The sequence below is a fragment of the Lepisosteus oculatus genome, chromosome 26 (assembly GCF_040954835.1).
Source record: "Lepisosteus oculatus isolate fLepOcu1 chromosome 26, fLepOcu1.hap2, whole genome shotgun sequence".
Taxonomy (NCBI): domain Eukaryota; kingdom Metazoa; phylum Chordata; class Actinopteri; order Semionotiformes; family Lepisosteidae; genus Lepisosteus; species Lepisosteus oculatus.
This window is the reverse complement of record NC_090721.1, coordinates 4,442,408-4,467,229: the sequence shown is the minus strand read 5'-3', so window position 1 is coordinate 4,467,229 and position 24,822 is coordinate 4,442,408. Positions and strand designations below refer to the sequence as shown.

At 43.6% G+C, this 24,822-nt stretch overlaps 1 protein-coding gene across 2 annotated transcripts in view; it reads left to right on the top strand.

Annotated features, from left to right (window-relative positions):
* abr (ABR activator of RhoGEF and GTPase) overlaps nucleotides 1–24,822 on the top strand; it is a 157,952-nt gene that overhangs the window by 39,974 nt on the left and 93,156 nt on the right. For both annotated transcript variants that reach the window (XM_006640845.3, XM_015367428.2), the window contains exon 2: nucleotides 16,393–16,571. In XM_006640845.3, the coding sequence (XP_006640908.3) occupies nucleotides 16,393–16,571 (179 nt within the window). The remainder of the gene's footprint in view (nucleotides 1–16,392; nucleotides 16,572–24,822) is intronic.

Genomic DNA, 24,822 nt, shown 5'->3' with positions numbered 1-24,822 from the left:
GCATGCCTACAGAAGGTCAATCCCCAAATTTCTGTAGTTTGCAAATAGTTTAAAAATCCAATCCATTACAGTAGTCAGATTTAAATATTCTGTTTAAAGGCCTGGGTAACTGAGAGATCAAAAGTGTTTTTGTTCATACAGAGACACAGCAGTGTCTCTGAGAGCAGCAACACAGCAGTTTAGAATTGCTAGAGAGATACAATGTGAAATCTTTGTCAGATAGCCCTTGTCAGATGTTAGAGGTAAATTTAATAGGTATTGGTGACTTGTGAAAAGCTATTGAATAAAAAAATTGAATTTAATGCTCAGGCTGGAAAGTAAATTGGAATTTCTCCTTTGCTTTCTTGTCCACTATTTCCATAAGTTTGCAGAGGTGTATTTCTTTTTTATGAGGCCTCGGGTGAATATTGATCTTACTTCAGATAAGAATGGATTTCTTTATTCTTTCTTTGAATTACTTGCAGTCTTTTGGTCTGTAGAGCTAACTGGGACAGTTAAGCGTGTTCACAGTCTCACGTTGCCGAAGAGCGAACTGCTCTGACAAGAAAAACACACCTCTAACGAACTGCCAGCTGATGTGTATTTTAAGGTTTTAAGTTTCTAGTAGGATGTGGATTGGAGTTGTTATACAGATAGATTGAATGCAATTATGCCGAGCAAATATTAGAAGGCTATTTTCCAGCTAATTTGCAGCATTCATACTGATGGGGTATTGATCGTTTCCAATTTCTGCCTTGCTTTCGTTTATTCTGAAGCTCAGTATCCTGAAAGTCCCTCATTCCAAGAATTCATTAGGGAGGTTTGGGCAAGTGCGGCTATGGTCTTTAATACAAGGCTCGCTCTGGGTGCTGACGGCACCTCATTCTCTTTGAAACTGTATCATAGAGAAAGGATTGATCCCACACTTGTATGCAGATTTTGCCGCTTAATTTTTATTTTCCCTTTTTTCCGTTCTGCGGAACAACTTGTCGAGCCTGTGATCGTACGTAGAAATGTGTGTTCTGTTCCCAAGACCTGCGGGGTTGAAGCGCGCCTTTAACGCCAGACAGATGGTGCAGTGAGTTCGCCTGTCATCTTTCACTTAGCAACAGGACTGCCTTGATTTCCCTGCTTCCTGCGCTTCCTCTCATTGCTAATTATATCCCCGCAGAATTCTTGGAAATGCATCCCCATTTGCACTACCCCACACTCTGTGTCCCCAAAAACAACACGGAAAAGAACAGAGATGATTTGGTTGCAGGCCTGCAGTGTGCTTCTGACCGTGTTGTTTACACACTGATTGAGCACTGACTGCTGAACCAGGGTTTTACAATGTCTGTGAAGCCGCTCGTCTTTCAGCGACAGCTGAAGGCCCGAACAGCCATTGTGCTCAAATATTAGATCTCGTCTGTCAGCCTCGAGATTTTGTTTTGCAAAGGCAGGAAAATGGCAGTACCCCCAGCAGGACAACTCTGCAGTGTTGCTGATTCATGGAAAGGAGAAGGCGAGAGAGTTTGAAGGAGTTTAGTATGGATTCTAGGTTTGATAAAAAAAAATCTTGAGATACATTATGAGAGTGTTGATTTTCACCCTCTCGTGCACTAGGCTTGACGTGGAAAGTTTCCCTTTGTTTCCAGATGCCAACTGAACACTCTTTGCAGACTCCTGGCTTAAAATGATTCAACTGAATGTATTTTCTCCGATGATACTTTGCCCCTGTGAGTGTGAGTATCAGGGGCTGCCCCTGGGGTACGTCTCAGTCCAGCTTACTCCTCCGGGACAGCTGAACTCTTATCACCTAACCCCTAACTCCTGGCAACTGCCATTTTCCTCAGGCGGGTAATAACATTTGTTAAAATTTCCTTCCAAGACGAGAAACGTCAACTACGTGGTGCAAACCGAACGCGCCTTTCGGTCTAGATTTTCATATGGGCGCGCGAAAATAATGGATGACTCGGTCACGAGCACGTGTTTGTTGAAACGAGTCTGTTCTCGTCTGTTTACAAGCTGCCACCACCAGTTTCCTCTCAATTATTTGGCTTTGAAGGGATTTCAGGCGATATTGTCTGCGTCTTGTCAACAAAAGTCACATGACCCAGTTCCTTCTGCAGACGTGTCTCCTAGCAACCGGAATCTCTTACCTCCTCTGAGGAAGAGAAGTATCAACACGGGGGCACAGAGGGGAGAAACACGGTTTCCTTCGTGACCTCGTGTCCTGACTCATCCCCTGACCTGAACCCAGTGCAGTCGTGGTGGCTTGAGCGACACACAAGAGACCGCCTCACCACCACACAGCTGGGGATTTTGCCCTTTTCGTAAGAAACACAGAATTCCTGCAGGCAGCCCACACTCTTGAGACCAGAGCTTAAAAAAAAGTGCCAAAAAATAAACTGGACATACAGTGATGTATGTTTTTAGAGTGAAGATTCGTGTATTTCATTTCCTAGTTGATTAGCTCCCAAGAATTGTTCTAGCTATTTTTCATTTTAAGTGCCTACAGTATATAGCCCTTCTTGTTGTGTTATATATTTGCTTCCTCTGAAAAATGTTTTTCCTCAGTCAGCATTGTTTAGTATGCACAAGAAGACATGGACAGTGGCACAGAGGAGATTAATTCTACAGAAATTTATATCAAGAACTACAGATAGATTTTTCAAACTGTCATTGTCTCGCCAAATGAGGTTAATAATTTCATTGTACTGTATCGGGCCTGTCTAAGATTGTGAAGTCATTTGTTACTTCTCCCAAGCTGTCTGTTAGAGCTCCGGTGCATCACCCAGTTAGTGGAAGCTGGTGGCACCGGCCCTTCGTAGGATGAACATCAACATCTGTATGTGAAGCATTTTCTTGTCCTTTGTGGTGATGTAATGGTACAGAAATGCAAGGAACTGCCGCTGCTGCTGTTGTTGTTTGCAGAAGGGGATTACGGTGTGTTTTGTGGGGGAAAAAAAAATGAAATGTCATTCAGAGACTCCTGAGACAGCTGATAAACTGTAGGCAGATTGCATAGCAGCGCAAGGAGGAGGAAAAGAATTAGCTCCTGTTGTTTAAGCTCAGCATCAGTAGAGATCAGTTAAGTGGGGACTGCTCCTTATCCCATAGGAATTCTGACAGATCCCAGCACAATCCATCAGACAGGCCATCCACAGACCCAGGGGCACCAGATAGTGTACAGCAGTCCTTGTGAACAAGTGTATCGGTTGTGTCAATGCAATGATCATTCAGATGATTTTTATGACCCTTTAGTTATTTTTTCATGACTAATTAATCTTGCAAATCAAATTAAGTATAATGGCTACACTAAAACCATGTGTTTTTAAAAGCTTAGTTCTAGGTAGCCGCTCCGGATGACGAGTGACGATTGTTGATTTTTACTCTAAACTGGGACTCGGTTTGAATAATACTCGAGGATGTTGTTGTATGTACATGTCTATGTGCTGTCATAGGAGGATACTTGTTGGATGTCTTTGCTGTGGCATAAGACGACGACTTTTCTCTGGAATTTCACTTTTGAAAGTTGGAGTCTTTTCGTACATTTACACCGACAGGGTGATGATATTCCCTCCCCATCAGTGACCTTGGTTAGTGCAGTCCCCACCCTCCAAGCTTTTTTTTCCAAAAATATATTAATTCGCCCGCTAACGCTGAATGAGTGAATGGCAAATACCTGCCAGGCAGTGTGTGCTCAGGCTTGCTTAAATACGTCAAGTAATATGGCCTTTGCCCCAGCTCACTCTACGACATACAGTGTCCTGGCTGCTCCTTAAGGTTAGTCCAGGTGTTCGTGTTGTGTGCTGCTAATGAAGCTGTGCTCTGGTCTGGGTTTGTATGCCGAATTGTGATGCACAGGATAATGAGCCTAGAGATTTACGAACCGCTGCCGTCTTGACTGTATAGGCTTGCGGCCTGTGGCTCCTAATTCACTGTCAGTGGCATCAAGGGTCCCTGTTGTGCGTCAAATAAGGAACTAATAATATGTGAAAAGCGTGAGATCACTGCAGTGAGGCGCTTCTGAAAGGACTAATAAATCTTGTGTTCGGACTCACAAAAAAAAGGTTTATTGTCTTACTCCCACGCACATAAAAAGTCATGGTCTATTGTACAAACGCTCTTAAAATTCAGCTACAGTAGGGGTTTCACTTCTGTGTGTTGGCTGAGCGGTTTTTCTGAGCTGCTTCTTGTAATGTCATCTCAAGCTTCCAAAATGCCAGATTGATAGTGCCTGGTAAAAAAAAAAAAAAGGCTTGAAGTTAATTGTGAGCAGGTTATTAATAGCAGGGGTTGGAATGTCTTGGGAATAAGAAGACATATCTGTTTGCTGGTTGGAGCTGCAGCCTGCGATCTTGCATTCTGTCCCTTGGGGGGGGATAAGAAAGGGAAAATCATTGAATAGCGATTCAGGGTGGCTGGAGCATGTTGGCCCTTTCTCTGCTGCAAATGAAAAAGGAGAGAACAGACCAGTAATGAGCTTTTGAAGAGCACGTTCAGCGACAGGCTGATCCTACCCCAGTGGGACAGGGAGTGTTGCAGAAGATCGTTCGTGCCTCCTGCCTTAAGACTTTACAACCCCACCTCGGTGTGTCTGGGCCGGGGCAGCACTGACCCGCTGTGACACCATACCTGTACACCTGAAACCTGCTGCTCAGTTTTACTGGTGATCTGTCTACGTCTTTATAGAAGTATTTATAGAAGTGCAATACGTGGAAGTGGAATGGGCAGTTTATTTATTTATTATTCACAACTGTGCGATAGTTGCAGTAGTTACCTAGGGAGTGTGCAATATCTATACTGTGTATTATATCTTCCTTGTGTTCTGTGCATTCATACTTTGTTTGTAATTCTTTGTTCCATTTAAAAAAGATATTGTTTTACTGTAATACTACATTTATACTGTACTGTGTTGATTGTGCCTGACTGCTGGAGCACTTGAATTTTCCCTCTTGGGAATAATGAAGTACCTACCTACTTTCACAGTCACTCAATGATTACATTTAACACAAAACAGGTGCCTTACATTTCCATAAGGTGCTGTGTTAATTTCAATGTGCAGTGTATAGTATTCCACAGTCTCTCCTTAAATATGAAATAGAACTTTATATTTATCTGTAGTGCGCGAATGAAAACCATGATCTAGTGCAGCACTTTGAGGAGGTCCTCGATAGAAGAGGTTGTAAATAAAACACTGTTTTGTGCGTCACATTTCCCCTCCTCACTGTGTGCATAATGCATCAATCTGGGAAAGTGCACCAGGCCATTAAAAGCTGTCTTGCCCTTGGTAAGTGAATTCAGAAACTTTCTAGACCATTTCCTTGCAATGCTATTACAGGAGACTGATACATTAATATACAGACAGCATTGACTTCTCCTGGTGATTTAGCTTTGTTTTCCAGCGTGCCCTTTCTGTCTTTAATGCCGAGCTGGTTTCAAGAATAATGTTAAGTGGAGAAATAACGGCCCGCATTTGCAGCCCTGGCTAATTGAGGGATTTTAAGCTTCTTTGCGTAACTTTCATCACCCTCTGTATGCTATAAGGTGCTTTCTGGAGGAAGAAAACTGTAGGTTTTAAAAAGGAACTAAAAAAACAGTGACTCTGAGCTTGACGTATGCTTGGCAGCGTCTACAACTTTTAAAGAAACAACAAGAGAGGGACACTTGTAAAGTGTAGCATCCTGTCTAAATTCCACTCTGGCCTTTCTCAAATTCCCCCTTTATACAGCTGGTGAAGCAGTTTCTCATTTTTCTACCTGTATGCTGGTAGAGGCCGAACTTCAGGTGTAGATGGAGTGGGCCCTATATAAACGCAAGTATTTATTATTAAAAGTTTGCCATAGTTTTGTCAGCTCTTTGGTTAAAGAGAAACATTATTTTGTTGGTACTGTATTAAAGTATGAAAAGCTGTGCACATACCAGACCTGGAAGGTCAAGTGCTTTGGAAGTTTTAAGATTTTCTCTGCTGTTCGCCTTCCAGTCACACATGTGCTACTGTGAAACAAGTCGTTTAATTCCACGCGGAAATAGAACTCACTGTTTCGGCTCTTGGGCCTGCTTCAGGTGTCGACAGAAGAAGTGTTCTTCATTCTTTGCCATGCCTGCGTGAAATTAGCTTGTACTAGCTCTTTTGCAGCCTGCATGCTGATGCAGCTCCCTACTCACACCTCTTCTGTACCAGTTACTCTCCTTTTGAACTCTTAACTCGTTTGCTCATGGTCTTCTTTACCACTACAAAATCCTTTCCTTCAAAGGGAGGAGAGATCATGATCGTAAAATCAGCACAGCATTTCAAATTAAATCCATTTCACCCGGTCTGGCCCACATAGAATTAATGCGCTCAGATCTCAAGGCTCAAGGCTCAAGGCAGGTACTGTACTCCCTAGTTAGCCAGCTGGATATTAATGCTAAAAGGAATGATCTTTATAAATTCAGCCTAAAGTCTTTCCCACAGGCCAGGTTCACACAGAAATCCTACAACTATGACTAAGGATTTTGACTTTCACTCTGGTGGCATTTTAGTGTTACGATCTGAATTTAAAAAAATAAAAGTAGACCATAGTCAGACGTGATTTACATGACAGAAAATGATACATAACCTCTGACTGTGATAATCAGACAATTATAACCCAGACAATGAAATCATTGAAGCAACCAAGATTATTCTATAAAAGCATCAGACACTTGTATTACCCATTTAACTATGTATATGTTAATGTATGATTAATATATTACTCACTTAAAATGTTAATCTTAGGTGTCCTGCAATTGAAAATAAGAGCAGTAATAGGCAGGCTGTGAACAGCAGTCCTCCACAGTCCAGCTCTCAGTGGCCACTGATCTCTGTCAGAAGACTTCCCAGCAGAAGCACGTTCATTTCTTTAAGTATTTTGTACGCGTGCGTTCACAGAATGGGCTCCGATGCCCCATCTTCTTGGCTTTGGAAAGTTTGCTTTCGGGACTCGGGGGGGGTGTGAGGGCTTCTGCTGATTCCCTGTTCTGCTTTCATAAGAGCTGATTAATTAACCCAAATTACATTAACAAAATGTTTCTAGATCTAATGGTGCCGTAAACTTCTCCCAGGGGCAGGGAAAGTCGAACAGCCTTGAAGCCAAATTGAAATTCATGAGGTTGTTCCGGGGACGATTTGACGAGGCAAGTGTCACTCTAAAAAAAGATTCGTAAGCCTAGATTGGAAGAAAATGTATAGTCAGATAACATGAACTCACTATTCAGTGTGTTTACGGGGTACTTGACGTTTGGCAAACACTTTTATTACCGATTTTTAATTTGTGATTTATAATTTTTTTTCAATAACTTCAGAAAGGACTAACAGTGTTCTTCTGTTTACTGCTTGTGATGATCCTGATTCTGATGTGCCGGAGGTAATACATGTGTATTTGTACTGGAGTGCAGTTCAGTATTGCTTGCCAAGATCCTGAATTGGAAAGCAGTGATCAGAGAATAGATGAGGGGGTGCCAGGAATGGATGGATATACAGCAATGCGATATTTATCTTTGTAAAGTTGTTTAATTTGATTGCCATCAGAATGCAATTGTACTTAACGATTTTAATAGCTTATAAAGGAACATGCTCATTGCCCTGTATAAAGGATCCATAACTCTTTCACAGAGATTCCCTAGCCTGTCTGTGAAGAAGTAATGATTACAATCTGAATTGGTGTCTGTAACCACTGATTGATCACTCTGTAATTCTCTCCACACTGGTCCCAGAGGGAACAGGTTATTTACAGTAACATTCGAAAAAGCAGAACCTCCTGATCTATGTTCTGTTTTATACAATTTTCTCCTCATCTGCATTCCCAGGATCCATTTTCATTTGATGTTTGAGAACAGAACCACAGAGGAAAAGCAGTTTTCAAACAGGCGCTGTCTCGGGACTGAGTGAATCTCGGTGAATCTCTGATGCATACAGGAGTGACTTCCTGCTCCAGACTGACAAGTGAAAGATTAAACTGTTAAAAAAGGACCAGGCTTCAGATTAGAGTCTGTCAGAGGACCTAAGGAAGCACAAGGTCTTCTAGGCTACTTTGCCATTCAGTTAATGTAACACCAGATGAATTGTCTTAATAGAACACAAAAAGACTGATTTAATATGGTATGTTAAAGCATAAACATTTTCAACATGTGTATCTGTTTACACAGTATGCAATGAAAGGAGTAAGAATAGATCTTACCAGCAAGGGTTTGGGTGATTAATGTATTCATTTTTTCAAGCTGAGTACTTAATTGCTAATTTATGTGGGGATGAATTCAGCTGGAATTGAATGATTATGTGAAACATGGATTTGACGTGGAATCACATTTGCTTTGTGCGACTGCTTCCTCTGTAAACGTGAGAGGGCAACAGCTTCTTGTCTTCTTTACAGCGTCATTTGAGCTTCTGCAACCGAGCTGGTCGGCACAGGAGAGACCTGTCAATGTCCTGCTCACGTCCAGCACGTGGGGGCATGTGGACCAAGGGGACCGAGCTGTATGAACGGGCCGAATCTTTTTGGGATATTTCCCAAAAGGGTCTTGTCATCTGGCGCAGTGGTTAGCATTGCTGACTCGCAGTGCTGGGGTCCCAGGGTTGATTCCAGACCTGGGGGTTCTGTCTGTGTGTAGTTTGCATGTTCTCCTCATGTTCGTGTAGGTTTCGTCCCGGTGCTTTGATTTCCTCCCACAGTCCAAAAACGTAATTGTTGGATTGGCAGAAAAGGTGTTTTTGCTTGGAACGTGTTTTGAATCCGGCAGTCGGACTGTCTACAGTCCTCAGGGTTCCCCGGGCAGCACTGTACTGTGGGGTGAGCGCTGCAGACGGTCAAGCCAGGGGCATCCTGGGGTTGTCGCTCAAGAGTGAGTCCCGCAGGGTGTGGGGGAGCTCATCAGGGTTACCGGGAGAGGCATCGCCAGCTCCCCCCTGTGGAGGTTTTGCCTCTTTATCGTGTTTAAAAAGCAATGGGTAATAATGCATACATTCCCTTTACCTAAAGAAATGTACTGTTACAGTAAAGTAATCCGAGTGTCAGGTAAGCTAAGCATTGCTTTAGAGGGAGGTGAGGTACGAAAGCACAGGAGAGCTGGCTGGTAGTTCTTTAGATGTGCAGAGTTTGCATTGACAAGGTAAGCACACCCCAACCTGCGTAATTCACAGCAGGAATCCAGTGTGCCTTAAAGCTTGCCTTGGTTTTTATTGGTACTGTGAGTGTTCAGTAGCAGAATTGCAGTGCAAGTATTTTTGTCCAGAATCTTGAATTTAATCAATGCATACCATTATTAAATGCATATTAAACACTATGAGGTCAGCTTATGAGAGCGATCTATAAGAGTGAAGAACAGTTTAACAAACTATTACACTAGATAAATTAGGGCCTAATATTGATTAAGGTGCAATGCACCAAAATGTATTACTGCAACGTTAATTATTCTAGAAGCCAGACAGTCTTTACAATAGAGTTTATTTTAGAAAATATTTGTATAATTTCAACTTGTACCTGCTTCGGAGGTGTTTTTTCTAACCAGGTTGATCACAACATACAGTTTGTGAGATCAGATTTTTTTGAATGAGAGATCAGTTTAGATTTGTGTGCCCAAGCCTATCAATGGGGAGTTTCAACAAAACTGGGCCGCTAGAAGCTTGAATTTCAGCTGTCATTCATTGCAACAGCAGGCCAGCTGAACTAACCCAGGTGGTGTCTCCGCACAAGGAAAATTACTTTCTATTGGTAAACATTGCCCCTGGGTGTCACTGAATTTGACTAAAACGATCTTTTCCTGGTTCGTGATTCGACCATTCCTGTAGTGAGGTTAGAGGCTCTGCCTGCGCGCTTGTTGGGGATGTTTTTACTGTACAGCACAGGGAAAATGATTTAAACTTTAGCTTGCTCCTTAATTTACTAGTTCTTGAGCACATGGCTTTCTTTTTTGAAGCTGCCTGCATCATCCGTTCTTTGTTGTCATCTAATGGTAAGACTGAAAAGTATTTTTTTTTCCCTGTTGTTTTTTTTTTAAGGTTGTTTCTGGCCTCTTTCTAAGTCTTTCTTTTCTTCCAGTCACTCTTGGTTACTGCCACCATTTTGATGATTTTGATTTCTCCACAGCCAGTGTTTTAATACTCTCTAGGATCAAAACAATTAACACATTGTACAAATAATTAGCTTCGTGTGGCAGCAATGTACAAATTTGGACCTACTGTAACGTACACAGCAGTTGGGAAGCACTTTCCTCAGGTATACGGGTCCCCTGGACTGGGATAACCTGAACTACAACATTCCAGTCCGGGGTTCACCCGGAGAAATGGCGGATTTGGGAATCACCACGACTGTGTGTGCTGGCTTAGACTTGAATTTGTATTTGCTCTTGATGCTTATGAAATACTCCAGATTTTCAGAGCCTAATTTTATGTATGGTGCAGAAGCAGAAATGTGAAAATTAGATGAAACATGATTTTATTTCATTGTTAGAGCAAATGCTGGCCTTTGTATTTAAAGTTTCCTTCTGATGAAGTGGATACGCATGGTTTAGTTTTTGTGAAATACTTGCACGGAAAAAAAATCCAAGAATCCAGGGTGCAAGGACTTTTTTAAAACTTTCTTTTGACTGACTAAGCATTAGGAAAATTAGGTGGTACTCCTTATATTTTTCTGGTTTGTTTCTGTCGCTGTTTTTTTTCCCAGGCACCTCTCGTTAGAAGCACCGGGTTTGACTTTGCTCATTTAGCTTGGCACGTTTATTTTCTACACATTACTTCAGTTTGGTAATGATGATGAATAGTACATTTTCCTTTCTATACTGTGCCTGTACAGTATTTTGCAGTTTTCAGGAGAATGTATTAGCTTGCCTGGCCAAATGCTTTTATTTAGGGTGCTCTTCCTTAATGCTGAGTTTAAGGTACTGTGTTGTGCATGGCAGGACATATAGAATTAGACGAGACTACTGCTGAAGTGGTACATCATCCCTTTGTGGTTGGACGGCAGTTATAGTGATATCTGTCTTATTATTTTTGGCATATAAGGCTTGTACTTAAATGTAAGTTACTTCAGCCCATCAGTAAGTTGACTTTTAGACCAACTTTGTAGGCTTCAGTTTCTGAAATCCTTTTCTCCATAGACACTGTGCCCGAGGCTGCTGCTGTTATTGCTGAGCTGTAATGTTTTGCATAAAACGTTGCATATGGATACTTAGTAGATGTTATATGTTACAGGAACAAGTTCCGTTTCATTTTCTTCCAAGTTTCCTGGTAATTGAGAACAAATTGAATTACTTAAGTACTGTGACCTGGAGACTCATGTGTTCAGTAGGACACTTTCTGGAGCTGGTTTTAGGGAAGTTACACAGGTTCTCAGTGTCTCAGTCTCAGTGACTGAATTTGAACCAGTAACCTTTAGATCTAAAAACCATGTTTTGCACAGATTTTGTATTGATGTGCTATATACATTATATATAGTTCTGGTATGTTATTTGTGAAGATTTCACTGTGACACTTTTGCTTGCCGCACACTAGAAAGAAAGGTCTGTGTTATTCTTCACAGACAAGTAAGAAAGCAAATGGAATATACGTAGTACTAATATGAATTCAGACTAGAGCGGCATGTTTCTGATTTGGGATTTGCATGTTTGATTTGTATGTTCTCCATACAAAATGTTGTTGTTTTTTTCCTATTTTTCAGTGTGCGTACTTGACCTTTCCTGAATTCCTTGCACTCAGATGCAGCTCCTTATTCAGACTTCTCATATTGGGTTGATTCATCTTCAGGCTTGCAGGTGCCAGTTTAGGCATGGTGTAGGTGTAGTGAATTTGGTGTAGGTGTAGGTGCAGAGTTCGCTCTCTGAAGCTGCAGTGAGGTCTTTTGATTAGGATGACCGTGGGAGAAAGGTGTTGAGCTTGGTGTGCATGGGCTTCTCCTACATGTGGGTGCTATTAATGGTCACTTTCAGTGTGCTTCAGGCACATAGTGAAAGAAACCACAATGACTTGAATTTACTTTGCTTGAGAGAGTGTGAATTTGTCTGTCTGGTTACATACTGTAGGTACATTCGAAATCTGTTGATGGCCTGTTATAATCTCTTCCCTTAAGTGTATTGTTCTGTGGTTTCACATTGTCTCTCTTCGTTTCTTATTTCAGGAGGCTTTCCTGGACTCATTCTCATTATATTTTGAGGTTCTTTTGTTCAGAATTAATATAAGCAATTCCTCAGTTCAGTTTTTGTATTATTTGTGTGTTACAATGTTTACGTTTAGGCAGCAGTTATACGTTATTTAATATTACCGCATGTGTCGGGATAGCAGTTTTAAAGTTGTGCCCTTTATTGTGCGGTTCACAAAAGGAAGGAAGTTACCAGCAGTCCTGTTGTGTGTATTTGTGTATTTTGTGTTGTACAAACCGGTTCGTCTCAGGATCACTGTACTGGGGAGTGCTTCATTTTCAGCGACCTCATTTCTTGTAAAGAAGTGCTGTGAATTCGATAGGCGGATTTCCGAAAACGCCACTGCTGCCTCCGAGAATGCGAAAGGCAGCCAGCCTGTGGCCTCGGGACAGGAAGGTTGTGAATGGGGGCGAAACTCAGGGGTCCTCTCGCTCCCTGTGTAGACGTGGTGGTGGTGGTGGAGCAGGCAGTGGATGTTCATGGGACTGGAGCCCATGGACACGTTGCTCAGTCTGCAGGGGCCTGGCTAAAAAACAGTCAAGGGGTGAACAGCCAAGAACATGCCTCAACCGGCCTACTTGATTCTAATGTGTGCCTAACTGTATTGAAAGAGGATGGAGTTATTGCATAGGTGTGTGGAGCGACAGAGCTGTCCCATTAAGCTGAGACTTTATTTTTTTCGGGTCACTTTATGTATTTAGAATGCAGTCTGGTGTGCCTTTCAAAGATCGCCGCCACCATCCGTTCAAATTCACGTTTATTCTTCTGGCTGGTTTTATGTTTGTTGGTGACGTGGGAGGCCAGACATAGGCCGGCAGTGTGCTCGCATGCCTCTGGTTTGTGGGTGCGGTGTATTACGTCTCTGATGCACGGCGAGTTGTTCTTGAGCGTGCAGGTCTGCGAGGTTACATTAAGCATTTGTTAGCTATGCATGCAGCCCTGCGATTAATGGTATTGTTTCGAGCTGCATATGTTCTCAAGACTGTATAGTTGCAACCTGCCAGCACCAGTGCGATTGGCAGTACGAGACAGAGGGGGGTAGTATCTGTGGCTGTTCTTGCTATCGCAGGGTGATCTGCTCAGATAAGGGGTGGAGCAGCAGCATTCTGTCTGTTTGTAGAAAAGGTACATTCTCCATCACTCTTGCTTGTATTTAAACTCTGTCTTGTGTGGGGACCAATCCTTGTCTTCTTTCAGCAAGCTTCCCTTTGGAGGACTGGCTGTGTTATGAGAATAGTTGTACATTTCCCAGGTGGTTTTAGTCATTTCCCAAGTGGCAGTAGGGTTTATTAGTTTTTTAGTGTATAAGAGTAGCATTTTGTGTGTCGTGTCCTTGACGTAGTCTCAGTGAATATTGTTGAATTGTTTATTTCTCATGACCACACTCGGTATTCCCTAACCTCTAGGGTAGTTTTATTATTTCATCGTAGCCATGCAGGGTGTTTTTTCAAAGTCCATTACCATTGTTATTTAAAAGTTTCCATTTTTTAGAACTCCTATACAAATGGAGGTATAAATGGAGAGCGTGCCTTTGCGGCATTAAAGGTGGGAAATGGATCAATGAAACCAGCTGCAGCAAAGCCTTCAAACTGCCTGTGTGCCTCACCGGCGTTGCACATAAAAGTATTGAAATCAGTAGGTTCTCTGCCTGAGTGTCCCAGCAGAGAATGAGTGGCGCTGGATTGATTGAACTGAAGGAGCTGCAGCAGCAGCAACACTGCAAAGACGTGGTTCATTCCAAACCGAGAAATAAAGACTAAAGAAAAACACACTTGAAAAACATTTTACTTTATAAGAAGAGTTAACCTCCGCTTGTTCCATAAGTGTAGCGTTAAAAAACAACAACATCTACACAAAATAGATTTTTCAAAACAAGGAAAATACTTTTTTAATTTTTAGTGAGTACATGCATACTCACTGTTTTGGTTTTATTTTAACTACCGAAACCCTTTCATTGTTGCCTTTGTTATTTTCTGATTCAGTTTAGCTCATGTGATTATTTCAGAGTGAGATGTGTTATCTAGGCAGTGTGAAACTCCGAATACAGCCTCGTCACCCTTAAGAGTACCTGGGCCTTCCAGTTCGAGAGAGAGACAGACCCGCAGCAGAGAATCTGGTCTGCTTGTTCATCTTGAGGCCCTGGGTGGCTTTAGTTTTCTGTTGTTTAACTGTTTCACAACACGTTAACTTTCCTGGCTTTTTACTCTAATCCCTTCATCCCTTCATCCAGGCTGTATATCAGAAATGTTCCTGTGTTGCTTTGTAGTTTTTCTTCATCAAAGTCATACACTTGATCTCAAAATAAAAGCTTAGAGCTGTAGATAGCTTTTAGAACTTTGCATCTGCTGCCTGATACTGTCCATTGGCGCATATATTAATACAACTATTAATATTAATACTATAAAGTTAATACTTTAATTAGAAAAACATGTAGTTCTAATGATGCCTATGCTTCTCTTCTGCTTCTCTGAAACTGAAGGTAATTAGTTTTCTAAAGGCGTAGCCCAGTTAAGTCCAGAAATAATGGGCAGAGCTTAAATGTGATGGATAAAATGTTGAAGCACTGGTTTGTCGGAGGGTGTAAAAAAGGCAGAGTGCAGGGCAGAACCTTCTTTCTCCAGCACCGACAGAGATCACGGCGAGTCTCATATAAAAGACAAGTCGCAGCAGGAGTGAAAATCCGTGCACTGAGCATACAATATATCCGTTTTCATTACTGGTTGTCATCTGGGAAGACTGACAGCTTTGCTACCTGCCTGACCTGCATACTCTGTGCACAGCAGCATAGGTAACGACACTTTATCTGCTAAGTGACGGCAGCCTGTGGTGAAGAACAGTAAAATTCTCCCTCTGTAGTATCCCTTAATAAGCTCCCTGATCTTCCCTGTGACAGCAGAGTGGCAGGCAATAACATTCAGTGCACTGTAGCTGTACTGTACCTCTTCTCTTGATTTTTATCATGGATATTAAATTACTGGTATTTTTCCCGAATTCTGTTCAAAGAGAGAGACGGTATATTTGAAGGTCATTCTAGATCAACAGATTCAAGGCTTGTTTTGTAGGGCGAATACTTGAAAGCTGGAAGACGGCAGTGCTTTATGTTGCTTTGACAAGAGAGACCTTGACATCTGTGGTTCAAAGTGCACGTTGCTTTGCAGTAACATGTTGTTTCCCCTCTGTCTTCGCAATACATTTACTTACTGAACAGATCTGCAAAGAAAGTGCTGGAGTTCTCAGGAAGACTTTTTTTTTCTGCTCCTGTTATAAACAGGATACAATATACAATACATTGCAGGTAGCCTGAACCGCAGTTTTAGAGGGTGTTGCCAAACTGTAACTCTCGTGATTTCTGAAAACTGCCCTTACGTGTACAGTAGTAGTTCCCACATGTTTGCTAGAAGTGTGTAAGTACCTGTAATTCTTCTTTTAATTTGCATCTTTGAAAACCTATACTGTACATCCACCGTGTCATTGAATCTCCTCCAGGAACAAGCAGCGCAGAGATTAAATCAATTACAGTATAAGAGAGGGTTCTGCCTCCGTGTGGCACCTGGGGTCATTTGCATTTTTAACAGATTGTAATGAAAAAAAGACCCATAGCTTTTGTTTTAACAGTATTGTTAAAATCACATATGGTAAGTTTAAGGTCTTTGTTTTCTGTGGATTTGACTAGGCTTGCACAGCCCTGCTGAAACCCATCCTTGTATGACACACAGTGCAGTGTTTATGATCAGCGAAAGCACATAGACTGGTTTGTTCGGGGTGACAGCTGGGCCTTCCCGTTACCCACTGCACTGCGTGCAGGTGGCACTCCAGTAGGCCCGGCTCTCTCCTGCCAGCTGTGTTCCAGTGATGCTCCACCATCCTCATTCCCTACATCACAGCTGCCACAGGTGCTCTGCCCTCTCAGGGAGCCCTCAACGCGCTGCGGGACCATTCGGGAGCTGTTCCAAGCCGAAAGGTTCCTCTGCTCTAGAGATCTGCTTAGCTAGCCCCCTGGGAGCCCTGACTCCCTGTAAGTCCACACTCTCCAAATGCCAAATACGTTGATGCAATGAATGTGACCTAATGAAGTCAGCCCCCCAGCTGATCGTGTCTCACACTAGTCAGGAGTCCCTCTGTGTTTCGCAACCTCCTCCCAAGATGCGAATCCGCCCCGCAGGCAGTGTGTTAGTCCTGCTCCAGAGCCCATGGCAGGAGAGCGCAGCCCGTGTTTCTCCCCCCTGCAGTGCCTGGTCAGGGACACTCAGGCCTCTTTCCTGCTCCTCTCCGCAGACTTCAACTACAACACGGACGGCTACGATGGGGACGGCACGGATGAGCACAAGTCCCAGGATGGCTCGGAGACCATGCCGTACATCGACGAGTCGCCCACCATGTCGCCCCAGCTGAGCGCCCGCGGCCAGGACGGCGAGGCCGTGTCCCCGACGCCGCAGGCCCTCCTCATTCCCGGGGTGAGTCCCCCCTGCCCTTGGCTCTGTCCCAGCAGCCCCCGCCGCTGGCCCAGTCCGTAGTGCTGGCCTGGGGTGGGCGTTTCAGTTCCTGCGCATGGATATCGAAAGGCTGTAACCGGTCTTGTCTGTTTTCTCCAGCCTAGCTCTGCCTCTAAATATATCTGCAGAAATCCTCATGTCTCGGGATATGTTGGGCTTTATGATTCAGGGGAGAACATGTTGCAGGACAGTGTAGCAAGACGTCCACAGCAGACAGCTCCCCGTTTTTAAAACGGGCTCTGGAGGATATAAACTCTCTGCGTGTTCTGGCCAGAACTTTGCGTTACCATCCTTCTGCAGCGCCTTGGGGTGCTCGCAAATGGCTGTGTGCAGAAAAGAAGCTCCCTGTGCAAGCCTGTGCTGCAGGAGGCAGGCAGGGGCACCAGGAGCAGCGACAGTTTAATTCTGCGCTGGCAGCTGAGATCCAGCCCACTGGTAACGAGCGCCGAGAATGGGATGAACGTGGGAAGCTGTCGTCAAACCCGAAGAGCCGTAAAGAATAATACCGATGCGCTATAATCAGCACAGTATGTAGACACAGAGTCAGTACACAGCACCTGTTTTTATTTACATTGATGTTCATCTGGGTTTTTACAGCTCAAACACTTCCTCTGCCTCCCACTGAACTCTTCCGCACAGTACAAGGCTAAATGAAGGCTTTTACAGTATAAAATGGAACAGATGGCTGTGAGTTAGAGATCTTTAATGTTTTGCCTCACTCCTTTAAACCCGAGTGCAATCCCTCAGCGTTCAGCTTTTTTTCTCCTTTGTTTGGAAAGATGTAAAAACACACGCAGAACTAAAGAACAACTACAGCTTACTGTAAGCAATTCAAGTGCATCTCAAGATGTAAAAGATACCATCTGTTCAGAAATGTGTACCCGCAGGTCTATGGCACTTTGTGCTTGTATTGTAGATATCTTGAAGGACTACAAATAAGAGCTAAGTAGCTGATGCTGTGTAAAAATCCTAAACATTTTAAAACAGCTTGTAAAATGGCACTCTTACGCGACCTGAACGAGCACCCTTTTCCACCCTGATCACAGTACAGTACCCATTAATGTCCTCCTGTCATAAATAGCCTCAAGCATCACTGGCCATGACAGGCAGGCAGTGTTTCATTGGCAGCTGTCCGTCTGTCTGTTGTTAATGGCATGACGTTTTAATCTGGTTCCCTGATGCACTGAGACAACACAGAGAAAGGCGGTCAGATGACTGTTGCAGTTGCTGTTTCATACCCTGTGTGAAAGCATGACCGCGAGGTGGTTTCATTCGTGAGGAACTTGGACTTGTTGGAAAAATGGAGCAATTGTGTCTAAAGTTTTGAAGTCATAGGTCTGAACTTTCTCGCTGTGACATTTTTTAGGTTTAATGTCACTGCCCCCTCAAATTTCACATTCCTGTCTAGACAGCGCTGAGAATGTCATGACAGTCGGTAATTAAAAAGCCGTCAGCATCGTCCTCCCCTTCAGACACTTGGGGCACAACTGTCTCTGTGAGACGAGAGTGACGGGGGGGCAGCTGTCCAGCTGATCCCTTTCTGGTGGTGGGCAGTATACTTGCAGGGCGCTCAAAGATTGGCCGGACCAGTCGTCACCACAGAAATTAGCTTTATTCTTACTTCCTTTTGTTTGGTGCATGTACTAAACAGTTCATTTGGTTAGGATCGGAAACCTTTTTTTGATGCCTTAAGAAATATGTAAAAATGTGACGGGTCAAAATGCCCTTATCAGGCTGTTCTCAGGCTGGCAGAGTGGCCCGGGACACCGCTGCAGATTCCAGCTCTGGGTGTCTCTGCGTGCCATCTGCATGCTCTTCCTGTGCCGTCTGGGTTTCTCCCTGGACGTTCTGGCGTAATCCTACCTCCACGACATAGCACCCTGGCTCCTGCCTGAGGAGAGGGGGCTGGTTTCTGGTATGGCCAGTTCGGGTTATGCAGCTCGAACCCAAACCCAAGTGAACCAGACGTCCCTCTTCATTCCTAGTTGTTCTGATGTCTTGGTGCAATATGACGTTTTAGACGTTCCGTCCTGAAAACTTTGAACATTCTCAAAACTTTGCGTTTCCACTTTGCTTCTGAGATGTGTTTTAGTAGGCTTTCAGCTTTCCCCAGCCTTGTTTGGTTTCTCTAGTACGGTATGGATGGTGCTGGCTCCCTCTAGTGATCAAAACCAAACAACGACGCAGCAGAGTCAGCTGGGACACCACCTTCTTTCTATGGCTCGCAGTACTTTCTCTTAAAGGGACAGCTAAAACAAAATGAAACCCCCCTTCCACACGACTAACTCAAAGCGGATTATCTTGAATTACTTACGAAGTATGATTTGGATTATCTGAAAATACCCTCTTGTAATGGTGGAGCTGCATAATGTGCTCACACCAGGCTTGGACTGGGCTCCACTGACGAGATTTCTCCTGGTTTGCCATGACTCTGGTCAGTGTCCAGACAGACGTGTGCAATGCCTACTTTGCCAGCCCTCCTGGGCTGAATTCTGTTTGCGGTCCTCCTGAGACTACAAATCCACGCTCAAAAAAAACGAATGCATCTTACAAATTTGAAAAGACTTACACAGTGAACTGCTATTCCATGTCTTTTTTTTTTAGCACTAAAGTACGTTCCTGTCAGGATTCCAAACTTAAACAACATGCACTAGGAGTGGAGCTCATGGATAGGCAGGGACATGCGTGCTTGGCTAGCGTAGAGATTGTTTTTATTCCTGTCCTGTGGTATACACATGTAGTATCTTGAAGTGTGCTAAGGGTGGAGAACCTAAAAGCTCTAGCAGTAAAATTTTCTTTATCTTCAATAAAGGTTAATCATTTCTCAAGCTGGAAACAACAGTGGAGTGTTACACATTAGTGGGCCTTTCAGTCACGGTGACTTTTAAATATTTTTTATTTGTAGATTAAAAGATTGTTGCTAAATCCACTCATTTGTTGAGTAGCCTTTAGCTTGTTCAAGTAAAAATACAAATGAAAATATATTCTGTAGTCTTTAGTACATTGTATACTGTCCCGCATCCAAATCCCCCCAAATATGAGTTTTACAACCTGCTGTGATTTGAGTAAACATGATTCTCTATATCTAAATTCATGCAAAAGCATTGATCGTTTAGGAGCCGGTTTTTGGCATAAGAACCGGGATCGACAGAATTTGAGTTTCCCACATCGAGACAAAAATAAAGTTCCAGCTTGTGCAGTGTGTTAAAGAATGCACATGATACCAACCTTTGTCAGTATGGCTTTGCGTTATTGTAGAGAGACCATCCACTGGTGTGAAATCAGGGAAGGTTTTTATCCTTACTAATAACAGAAATACAATAATAAAGATGTTCAGCAGCCTTGTTAGGCTGAACACTTTCCCAAATCACAGCACTCCACAGAACACCATAATGATACAGCATAATATGCAGGGGTAATAAAGAACGTACAGACAAGGGACTTTTAAATTTAATACCTGTGAAATAAAATATCTACCAAGAAAATAAATAGTAATACTTTAAATTGACTGTTACTGTACCTATATAATGTATGTGCAATTTACAATATCCTGCATAGTAGCACAACAGAGCTATTCTGTTGTAGTGAATTCTTTAATTGTATACACAGTACCTTCCTCCTGAGTTGCTAACAAGGTCGCAAGAGAGATTTACAAAAGGCCTTGGAAATTGGCATGGGTGTGTGTTGTTGAGGGGGGCCAAACATGTAGATAATCTTTATCCTGTGATTGTGACCTAACGGGCGGGGGGAAAGATCACTGCTGTGCTCCAGCCTCACTTTTAACTTTCAGTGACGATGTCGTCAGTATTCACTCTCACAGGGTGATGTAACAAAACGATGACTGGACCGCCAGTGTCCGGTCTGTGTGTGTAGACTTTATTAACAAGGAGGCAGGAATGGGGAGCCTCAGAGTCAAAAAAAGAGGAAACGAAGCAGTTCTTCAGCTGTGGAGCGTTCTGACACCCCCGACCAAGCCTCCACTGCCAAAATATTGTTGTTGTTGTTTTCCCCGTGGTATAACCTCCTGGGAAAAACTAAGGTTGCTGCTGGAAGAGGTGTTAGTGGGGCCAGCAGGGGGCGCTCACCCTGTGGTCTGCTTGGGTCCTAATGCCCCAGTATAGTGACGGGGATACTATACTGTAAACAGGTGCCGTCCTTACGGATGAGACGTAAAACCGAGGTCCTGACTCTCTGTGGTCATTAAAAATCCCAGGGCGTTTCTCGAAAAGAGTAGGGGTGTAACCCTGGCGTCCTGGCCAAATTTCCCATTGGCCCTTACCGATCATGGCCTCCTAATAATCCCCCTCTATGAATTGGCTACATTACACTGATAGCTGATGTGTGGGGAGCGTTCTGGTGCACTATGGCTGCCGTCGCATCATCCAGGTGGGGGTACACACTGGTGGTGGTGGAGGGGAGACCCCATTACCTGTAAAGCGCTTTGAGTGGAGTGTCCAGAAAAGCGCTAAATAAGTGTAAGCAATTATTATTATTATTATTATTATTATTATTACTGTATATATACAGGTTGTTTGTTTCAATTACATAGTCTGTCCATGAATCGGCACATTCACTTCCTAAAAGATAGCAAGGGAATTTTTCTGATACCGGTTCGCCGCTGAGTGTAACACAGAGGCTGAGAGTCTTCAGTCTTTTCCGCGGCAGCCACCGTGGCTAAGAGCCTCGCCCACAAAGATTAGAGAGCGGAAAGTTTCTAAACAGATGCATGTCAGATACCAGACTCAGTTGCTGCGCGAGTCTTTTGATTAACTGAAAGAGGCAGACCTACAGCAGTTGGGTATGCTGCCTCCTGGGCTCTAATTTGTCCTCTGCTTCCTGTAACCCAGAGGGGGGGGGTGGGGGGAGAAACGCCACCGCCAACCTCAGAGAAGAACTTCCACAAATGAGGATAAACACTTTGAGGAAGTGGAAGGGCTTTTTGCATGAGAGTTGACGGGTTTTGGTGCCGCTCTGCGACCATGACGAATCAGGAAGAAAGGAGTTGTGAGAGGGCCGGTGAAGAAGCCGAAGCTCTCTCTTGTGTGCGTGTGTGCGCCTGAGCTGCCCGGTCCAACAGGAGGAGTCTAAACATTTGCTAAGTTCCACGGAGCGACACGGAACATCAGAGAGGCAAACTCATAATAGTTCCTTTCATCGGGTGCGTGGCCGGCTTCCAGCGCTGAAGGAGGGAGGGCTAATGTGTCAGCACAGGCCTGTGGGAGTGTGAGAGCGAAGATCCGAAGAGCCCACACTGTGCCTCTGCAGCACGGGGTCATGGAGGAAGAGGAGGTGATAGGTCTTCTGGATAAGGTCCTGGAGGATGAAGATGTCTTTTACTCAGGAGACCTGGACTTGGAAAGTCCCCTGAGCCCTGATGGACCCTTCAAGGTGAGACTCAGTCAGGCTGCTAATGGCATTTGCTAAATGCATGTTAAATACAGTCAAGGCCAAAAAAAAAAGGAAGGAGAAATAGTTGGATGACTAGCTCCAGACATTTGAGCTAAAAATAGCAGAGCTAGAAACTTGGGCAGCGCAATCTGGCATTATTTTGTGCTCTATGCTACACATGAGTTGCTGCTTATTTAGGCTGAAATGCAAGTTTTGAATGCAATGTGGTGCCGTTTTTGCTCTGTATGTTACCTGCTAAAAAAGGAAAAGCATGCGTTTTTCACATCAAGAGCTTGTATTTTGCAAATTACCTGCAACCTTCAACAGGATCATTTCTTAGACCCAGGCATCACGAATTTGACATATTGAGAGTTTCTAATGTGTTAGTAAAGCGTCCCACATGCTTCAGGAATTGCGGTATTCTTGCATAGCTGTTCCTCTTGTTTTTAGCTTGCCTCTGTATTAAGCAAGTATGTGATACGAGTCATTTCTGATGCAGAAAGCAGTTTTTCAGAAGTGCAGGGCTGTATCTTGAAAGCTACTCTGCTGATAAGATAAGCTGTTCTTAACCTTGCTTTGAAAAGAGAAAAAAGTGTTTCTCAGTCGAGTTCAGTTCCATAACTTTTGCGTCAGGATTGCAAACCCGAGGCCGAAGGGATAGTGTTTTCCGGTGTCCTAGAGGAATGGTCATGGAAAATCAGCCCCTTTATACCTCTGTCTGGATGTCAAGCTTATCAGCTGTTTTTGACAAAAACCTGCTTGTGTCCCTGCCTACCTGTCAGCATTTCCTGATGATTAGTGCACATGGGACCATGCAGTTTCTCAAGTCAGGGGCTCAGTGCAGAATTTTGGCATCCCCCCCCCTCTTGTTTGCTGGAACGGACCTAAGCTGATTCTAGTACTATTTCTGCTCCCCCCCTGAGCAGAGCTCTTGTTCAAGATGAAATACTTTTTTGGGGATGAGTATCAGCACCCTGCCATGTGACGCGAACCAGAGGCCACCAATGGAAATGATGGCGAAACACATTTAAAACGATAACGGGGAGGCATGTCTTTACAAAAAGAGTTGTGGGAGTATGGAACAAATCCCCCAGCCATACTGTTTAAAGGTGATCCCCTGGCTTTTTTCAAGAAATGATCAGCTCTACCTCAGCTAACAAAGCCAGCTGGGCCAAATGTCCTCTGCTTGTTCGCAAACCTTTGTGTGCGTTTCCGAGTCTGTTGCATGTAAGAGCTTGCAAATACTGTGTTCTCATGGTCCGAGTGCAGAGTATTAAATATACCTAGACCATTTCCTGTAGTGCTAGAAAGTGGTGAGAGGTTAACCTGTGTGTGTCATGGCCTTTTCCTGTATTTAAGACACCCAAAGTGACGAGCGGAAATGTTCCACTCACTGGTGCACCTCCTGCGACGGTGGGGTTGTGCTGATGGTGTTTTGTGTGCAAAGGATTTTGATAGTGGGGAATAATTTACTGAGAAGCTAATGAATTCCAACGGCTACTGTATATCCGAGCATGGTCCTAGTGCTTGGATATTCAGTAAATGATGATGATAATTAATTCTAATGATAATAGTTGCTTACACTTATATAGCACTTTTCTGGACACTCCACTCAAAGCGTTTTACAGGTAATGGGGATCCCCTTCACCACCACCAGTGTGCAGCCCCACCTGGATGATGCGACGGCAGCCATAGTGCACCAGTACTCTCCCCACACACCAGCTCTCAGTGGGGAGGAGAGCAGAGTAATGAAGCCACTTCATAGATCTTCCATTCTAATTAAGTTAACAAAATAAAATGTGTAAATATTGATGAATTCAAGCAAAAACATGGGTTACCATACTGTTTTTATGAAAAAGGTTAAACAAAATACAGAGGGAAACTTTGAACTGCCAGCTGGGACTCGAGACTCACATGGACACCTGACAACAAACTAACGACTCGATGTGGGAACTTCAGCATGTGTCTGAACTCCAGGGCCATGTGTGTCTCTGTGGTTTTGAAAACCATTCAGTAAACTTGAGAGGAAGGGTGCTTTTTCTGTACATTCAGTGAAGGAAATGTGGCTTTGTTAAATTCATTAACACTCTTCGTAAACTGTCCTGCTGTTTCTGGACAAAGTGCTCTCGACTGCTGGGGAATTTAAGTACATTGCATTAGAAACTTTAAATGTGACAGTTATGCTTAAGGGTTTCTCAATGTGCATATAACACTTGAGAAAAAGCTACTTCTGAGACCAGGAATGCAGCCAGTGTTTATATAAAATAGCTTAAGGCCTCGCACGGCTGTGGACACTTCCAGCCTTCGTATCCTTGCTGGTTAGTCATAACACGACTTCCACGCTCGCAGGAAGTGAAACCAAACTAGCGTGATTTTATGTGTTGCGGGATTAGCAGAAAGATTTGTCCCAGACTCATTTATCAGGACATTTCGTCAAATGCAAACGGAATGGGTGCTTACCTGGGATCAGAGGTTACTGAAGCTCGGCTGCTTTCGCACTCTGAGCTCAGGTTTGAGCTGTTTGAGAATAAAAAATATATAAATGCCAGTGTCGGCATTACTCTGGATCACTCTTCTCTCGTGTTTATTGCTGTTTTTCTGAGACGTACTCGACTGGTCGGGCACTTCTTAGGTTAGATTTGCTCTTTCCTGAGGTATGATTACCCAGTAAGGTGCCCTTGGGTTTAATAATAAGGGCCTGGTGAAGGAATGTCAGATGTTTGCACACAGCCTGCTGCCGAAGGGTGAGAGTTTCAGTGGTTTGGAGTAAGCACGATAAGAAAGGACTGTGTCTAGAAGAGAGACCCCTAGAAACATTGCTTTG